Consider the following 8014-nt stretch of genomic DNA (forward strand, 5'->3'; position numbering starts at 1 on the left):
TTAGAGTCTTGTGCGCATATATTTATGTTGGTTGATTTTTGCGCTTGTAAACAGTGGCTAGGTTCTTGAGAATGTTCTATTTGACTAAAAGATGTCTTCATGTATGCTTATAATAAAAACACAAGTCATTAGATGGTCCAATATTGTGGACAAAGACATTATGTGGCTCAGCTGTAAACTTGTTCATAAAAATTTGAAGCAGATGATGCAGTCTTGGTTTTATGGATTTGGTTGAATTTGGTTTTTGGTGGTAACTTCTTCCTTGTCTATATTTGTATACCGGTGCTATGGTTATCTGTGGAAGATAAACTGATATGAATAAAGTGTTGTAATTTTGAAGGAATGCCTTAGGTTGTGTGCGAAAGTGAATTTGAACTTACTGCTGTTGTTGTGGTTGGGTGACGTTCTGTTTGAGAGCTCGGTGCGTACTGCTACGCGTTCGCCTTGGACTTATGTTCACTGTAGTGAGGGGTATGGTTGGATGGGTAGGGGGAGTGGCTATTGTGGGGATAGGGGTGAAGCTGGGCATGTCGTTTGGCAGTTTTTTGGAACGTGCTCTGTTCTGTTTATTTACTGTTTTGAGGTAATCATTTTTTAGCGCGGGAATGACTTTGTTAAAGATGATATTGGTTTTATCTGTAATGTCATTTTTATTGTAGTTAGGATTAGCGTATTGGTATAGGGAAATGTAGAAATCTTTGGTTATGTTAAGCAAGGGGCCCTTTGAGTTTATATTTAATATTTTCGTATCATTCTCGATGATCGCAAACCTGTGTTTGAATTCTTCGATATGCTGACATACTGATGAAAAGTGGTTATGTTTTATTGCGTTTGAATATTCATTGTAGCGGATTTGAAGTTTCTGCCTGTACGTCCAATATAACTTGTTTCACAATTGTTGCATTTAATGCGGTAAACTCCTGACTGGTTGTGTTTATTGTTGTTGTTGACTGTCTTGACATTATGTATAATATTGGCGCTGTTGTGCATGGTTTTAAATGCTTTTTTCAGGTTGTACTTTTTAAAAACATTAGTAATGGAGTATAAGTGTGTATTGTTAAATGTAAATAACGTGTAATCTTTCTTGGGTTTGTCTATTTTTGTTAATTTAGTTTTGGATTGGAATTTAATTTTAAGAATGATTTTACTGACCATTTCTTTACTGTATCCATTGTATTTAGCTATATCTTCCGTTGTCATCGGTATGTTGAAGGCTCTGTATATCATACTGTAATAAGCTGCTCTTTGATGTGTGTTGGGGTGGATGGAATCAATTTTTATGGTATTTGGTGTATGTGTGGGTTTTCTGTAGATTTTGTATGATAAGTGGTTTTCATGTCTGGTTATTGTTAGGTCCAAATAATTTAAGGTGAAATTGTTTTTGGTCTCTTTAGTGAATTTTATCTGTGGGTCCAGTATGTTGAGTTTGTCTAATATGGTGTTTGCGTCAGTTGATCTGTTTGTAGGATGCTAAAGGGTTTATTGTGTCACCTATTCAATACATTTTAAATTTTAAAACACTTAGGAATTTATTATTATTATTATTATTATTATTATTATTATTATTATTATTATTATTATTATTATTATTATTATTATTATTATTATTATTACCATTTGAGACATGTTTCACCCTTCATTGAGGGCATCTTCAGTCATAGTACCTCCTCAAGGCATAAATCAGGTACCTGATTTGTAATTAAATTGTAAACATTAAGATACATTACAATGGGAAAGTCAAGCAAAAAAGAAAAAAATGTACACCAATGTGTAAAATCACCGGGTATTTTAGCAGAGTCCAGCAGTGGTGGTCCGAAGAATAATTGATGCTATTCATTAGAAAATCACAGGAAATTATAAAGTTTATACATATTTACACTGAAACAGTTAGGGGAGAAAGGGTATAAAGTGTCTGGCATCAATGTTCATAACACTAATTACAGCCATTGGTTGAAGAATTACTGGTTGACAGGGTAACTATACAGTAATTTTACAATATCCAACTGAACAGTTGAAAAATTACAAGTACATATTTACAAGAGAGCAGCTTGGTGAGAAAGGATATAAAATTTCTGGCAACAAGTGCGTCCCATTGTTTTAGTCATTGATTGAAGATTGCAGCATTAATATATCAGTAATATGCAGAGTGGTCCAACCTTAGTATAACCATACGGCAGGGAAAAATATTCCACAGTTTTTTTTTCTTCAAGAAAGTCAAATGAGATTCTATAGGCGTAGACATACTGGAAGTTGTCTGGTTGAAGTCCCGGGTTCATGGATATGGCTCAAGAAGTACAGTGAATTGGTCGGCATGGACGGAGACTCATTGGGTGTCACAGAGTATACGGTGCATATGAATGGCAACAATGACGGCACTTATTTGTTGATAGTTGTAATTACTGGGAAAATGTTGCTGGTTAGAATCTTTCGCTTTTTAGTTCTGTTAACTTTATGTAGCTTTGAATACTATGTGAAAACATCAGTGTGAGATGCCAGTGAGACTTTAAACTGATATTATTCCTTCATAGTCAATCAACACTCACCAACAAATAGCTTCTCAGTGACACATCAGATAACTTCCACTCCATACAACATAACTTATAACAACACGCTAGAATCCAGCGCGCACCAGCACAAACATGACGTGCCACTATGGCTCCTCTTCACAAACAGGAAAAGAAGATGCCTCGTCCCAGCTACGACACTCCGACTCTGTAGTAATGTATTTTTAATCCCTCCACTGTGGATTATACCATAAGCAACTCCATTCTATCTCACCAGGCCAGCAGCACAAAACAATAACTTTGTCCCGAGGTCCTTCATGTTTTCATTTACGGAATAATATCAGTTTAAAGTCTCACTAGCATCTCACACTGATGTTTTCACATAGTATTCAAAGCTACATGAAGTTAACAGAACTAAAAAGCAAAAGATTCTAACCTGCAACATTTTCCCAGTAATTACAATTATCAACAAATAACTGCCGTCATTGCTGCCATTCAAATGCACCGTATACTCAGTGACACCCAATGAGTCTCCGTCCATGCTGACAAATTCACCGTACTTATTGAGCCAACGGCAGTAATTAGTGTTATGAACATTGATGCCAGACACTTTATACCCTTTCTCCCCTAACTGTTTCAGTGTAAATATGTATAAACTTTATTATTTCCTGTGATTTTCTAATGAACAGCATCAATTATTCTTCGGACCACCACTGCTGGACTCTGCTAAAATACCCGGTGATTTTACGCATTGGTGCCGACTACTGTGTCTATAAACTTATATTGTTTAACTGTATCATCACTGAACATGTTTTTCTTTTTTGCTTGACTTTCCCATTGTAATGTATCTTAATGTTTACAATTACTAATCAGGTACCTGATTTATGCCTTGAGGAGGTACTTTGACTGAAGATGCCCTCAATGAAGGGCGAAACATGTCTCAAATGGTAATGATAATAAATTCCTAAGTGTTTTAAAATTTATAATGTATTGAATAAGTGGCACAATAAACCCTTTAGCATCCTACATTCAGTATCCTCAATACAGAGTAATAATGATGTTTATCAGTTGATCTGTTGTCGATAATTACAAAAATATCGTTAACAAATCTGCACCAGAAGAATGTGTTTTCTATTTTACTGATTGATCTGTATTCTAGGTGATCTATATAAATTTCAGCTAGTATCCCGGAGGCAGGAGATCCCATAGGTAGGCCCTGTTGCTGGTATATGGTATCATAGAATTTAAAATAATTATTATTGATGGCAAATTCAAGTAGTTTCAGGAATTCTATCTTTAGAGTGCTCAAATTGCTGTAGTTTTTTAGGTTGGATTCAATTATTTCTATTCTTTGTTTAGTGGGAATGTTTGGATACATGTATGTTATGTCAAATGAAGCAAGAGTATGGTGTTGTTCAATCTTTAATTCTTTAGTTCTATCATTGATGTTACTCTATTAGAAAATCTTAGGAAATTATAAAGTTTTTATATATATATTTACATGGAAGCAGTTTTGGGGAGAAAGGGTACAAAGTGTCTGGCACCAATATGGGCCACTGCTGCTGGACACTCAAATACCCTGTGGTCTTACCTATTAGTGCAAGTCACTTGTGTGTTTGAGTCATCAGTCCACAGACTGGTTTGATGCAGCTATCTATATCATCACTGAACATTGTTTTTCTCTTGACTATCCCACTGTAATATGTCAATATTATATCTTAGTATTTACAATTTAATTACAAATCAGGTACCTGATTTATGCCTTGAGGTAGTACTTGACTGATGATGCCCTCAAAGAGGGGCGAAACATGTCTCATATGGAAATAATGATAAATTCATAAATGTTTAAAATTTCTAACATATTGAATAGGTGACATAATAAACTATTCAGCATCCTACATAGTGTGTTCTGTTTCAGTAATTGTAGTTATAATGTTTTGAAAGGATGATGTATTACCCCAGTTATGTTCGGGTCCCTTCGTTGAATGTGGTTTGTGTGAGATTTTTCACAGGTGAATGGAATCTGTGTTTGGAGTCTTTGTTGGGGTGGGTTGAAGGGTTTTTGTGTGGGATTTCGGTTGGTGGTTTTGGTTTACATGCTTGTTTCAGTGTTCCTAAATTCTTGTTCAATGTGTTCTGTTTCTTGATGGCTAAATTTTCTATTTCTTCTTTTGAAATTTGTTGAAAATAGTTCAGTAACTATACAGGAGCTTGTAGGATGCCTTAAGATGTGTTTGATATAGTTCATTATTAAGGTATTGTTTCTACGATATAAGAATTTCTTCTTTTAACCATAATTTCTTAGTTCTATTTTGCGTGTTACGTGTCTTTAACAAAGTTATTCCCGCCCTAAAATATGATTATCTCAAAATAGTAAATAAACACGTCCCAAAAAAACGCCGAACGACATGCCCAGCTTCACCCCTATCCCCACAATAGCCACTCCCCCCACCCCTCCATCCATACCCCTCACTACAGCGAACATAAGTCCAAGGCGAACGTGTAGCAGTATGCAGCGAGCTCTCAAACAGAACGTCACCCAACCACAACAACAGCAGTAAGTACAAATTCACATTCGCACACAACCTTAGGCATTCCTTCAAAATTACAACACTTTATTCATATCAGTTTATCTTCCACAGATAACCATAGCACCGGTATACAAATATAGACAAGGAAGAAGTTACAACCAAAAACCAAATTCAACCAAATCCATAAAACCAAGACTGCATCATCTGCTTCAAATTTTTATGAACAAGTTTACAGCTGAGCCACATAATGTCTTTGTCCACAATATTGGACCATCTAATGACTTGTGTTTTTATTATAAGCATACATGAAGACATCTTTTAGTCAAATAGAACATTCTCAAGAACCTAGCCACTGTTTACAAGCGCAAAAATCAACCAACATAAATATATGCGCACAAGACTCTAACTAGGAAATCTGAAGAAGGAATACGCAAGACGTGAACTTTTAAATTCACCAAGTGTTTTATATACATGTTTTTAGTGTTTTTAATGTGTTTAATGTGTATGTACAATTAGTTTTAAGCTTAGGTTAAGTTTTCACAACCATATTTAAATCTCAAAAACAATTTTACTTTCACGGACTTACAAATGAAATGACGATAACATCCAACTCATATCCCCATTATAACATCCGACATCTTTTTAGATAAGTAATACAAACCAATGACTAATAGATGTAATATTATGATTTGTCAGCTGATAACGACCAAATAGGGTCGAAACTGGTACTGATGTAAGTCTATATTTACAATAAACAGTATTGATAAGGTGGAATTTCTTCGCTATGGGAACCAAAATCTACATCTTCTGATGGCCTAGCAGGCATAAATTTTTATAACGGAGACCATGTCTCTCATAGTGCATCGACACTGCCAGTGGCTCGAAGTAGCCTACGCTATATGGACTAGGCACGGGTCTTGGTAGGTGTGCTAGTTACCAACTGATGAGCCCAAATTGGCACAGTGGGGTGAAATACTGCCAAACAAATACAAGTTAGCTGGAAAATTTATTCCATTTATATAGGAATTATGAATTTACTCATTAACAACAAATATTTCCAGTTCCCTATGGGAATCAAAATCTACAACCCAGTCCTGGTCAAGACCTAGAATGGACTAACTGCATACCAAACTGGCTCAGACTTTTCTCACACTCTCAGAGCCATTCCAATTTAAATTCTGATCAACAAGAGTGGAAAACATCTCATCAAGAACTCAGATATGCATCAAATCTGAAAAAGATTAAGTTTACACTTCAAGAGGATAAAAATACTCCCAGAATAATCAGGGGAGAAACATGCAATTTGACTAATTTTATTTATATAGAATGTAAAGGTCACTTACTCAGCAGATTCTGCAAACAGAGAGATAGCATCATCATCATCATCATCATCATCATCGCAACCCTGTTCATTTGTCTGAGGGGGGGCAGTTATCCTTGGATGCAGAGGTCTAATCACGGGGTTAGCAGTGGAAGACAAACTAGTCGGGCGTCTGTTAACTGGAATATTCAAAACTCTCGACTGTGTTTTAACAGGCGATGAAGGCTTAGTCCGCGAAGGAGATACCTCTTGTGTCTTTGAAGAAACAGGAACATTCTTTTGTGATTTATCATGAGATGGAATCTTAAAAGGAGATTCTTCGCAAGCACCTCTTCTCTCCAACACGGAAGGTATCTTCCTAATATCTTCAGAAGAAGGCAAATTTAAGGTAGAACTCAGCCCAGACTTTCTGCTAGTGTCAGGTTGAGCTAACGGAAAGGTTTCATCCTGTGAAGCGTTTTCCTGAACACTAGTTGTTACATTAGGAGATGGACTAGACGGCACATCTCCACGGGAAGGAGATGACCCCAAGGAACTGCAAGAACTTGGCACTGAAATGCTGCAAGCAGGTGGCGTGGATACAGGAGGGGTTTCAGTTGTCTTCACAATCCAATTTCTCTTAAGACGTTTTCTAAAAGGAGAAGCAGGTTTCTGAACTACCAAATTGGCTTCAGGAACCTTCTTCACTTCCTTGCTTTCTGATAAATGTCCTTTGTTCCCATTCAAACCTGAACTTTCACTGCCACTACGTGCTGGATTTTCAATCCCATGCAGTCCCGAAACAGTTCTATCACCACCATCTCTTGAATGAGGGGATTTCACTAGGTGAAGAGCAGTCAAAACACTTTCATAGACATTGTTAACTCTGTTTGGAGTAGGCGTTTTCTGACTCCTTGTCCTCATTTTAGGACTGCCCTGTAACTTAGGACTAAGCTCTTCCGAAGGACCAGAATCACCTGTACTCTTGTCCTCTACAACGCACGCTCGCTGTGAAGAAGTCAAATTGGCATTACAACTATTCCTTTTCACATCAGCTCTTGGTTGTTTGCTTGATCTATCTACACTGTTATTGACTACAAGATCACAAGAAATGGGTTTTGAACGAATCTTAAGAAGCGAAGTGGCACTACTATTCATCTTTTTATTGTCATCTATTTCCTTGTAACAATTCCCAACCACTTTTAAAGGTTTAATGGAATTACTAAGCGTATCACTCTGAGATTCTGCCTCTTGATAGCGAACACAGTTTCTTACGTTTGAATATGATTCAGACAATCCAAGATTCTGTTGCTTGGAGGAGCCAGGATCTTCGACTTTCCCATTAGTTGGCTGTAGCATTTTATCTGTTTTTACTACTTCACTACTTTCACCTTCCTGAACAGAGTCTTTGGTTCCAGGAACTGAGACAGAACTAGGCCCGATATCTGTTTTTTCAAAAGCATTATTTAAATTCCTCACGTATGTCTGGCCCAGTTCCTTTGGAGAATGTCTCTCAGAACACTCATTAAACTGCTCTCTCTCCTCAGGACAGGAATTTACTTCTTCAGTCGTACCTCGAATAGAAGAGGAGTTGTCTAAACTTGATATCTTAGAAAGAAACTTTTCCTTGAGCTTTTCCGTAGTACCACAAATACCAAGCAATTGTTCAAAAATATTAT

The 8014-nt window shown here is 36.6% G+C and overlaps 1 protein-coding gene across 1 annotated transcript in view; it reads right to left on the bottom strand.

Annotated features, from left to right (window-relative positions):
- Positions 1-7694, bottom strand: part of LOC137502861 (uncharacterized) — a 435934-nt gene extending 428240 nt beyond the window's left edge. The window contains exon 1 of the mRNA XM_068230018.1: positions 6379-7694. Within this exon, the coding sequence (XP_068086119.1) occupies positions 6379-7694 (1316 nt within the window). The remainder of the gene's footprint in view (positions 1-6378) is intronic.
- Between the last annotated feature and the right edge of the window lie 320 nt (positions 7695-8014).

Source organism: Anabrus simplex, chromosome 13 (assembly GCF_040414725.1).
Source record: "Anabrus simplex isolate iqAnaSimp1 chromosome 13, ASM4041472v1, whole genome shotgun sequence".
In the NCBI taxonomy this organism is placed as follows: Eukaryota; Metazoa; Arthropoda; class Insecta; order Orthoptera; family Tettigoniidae; genus Anabrus; species Anabrus simplex.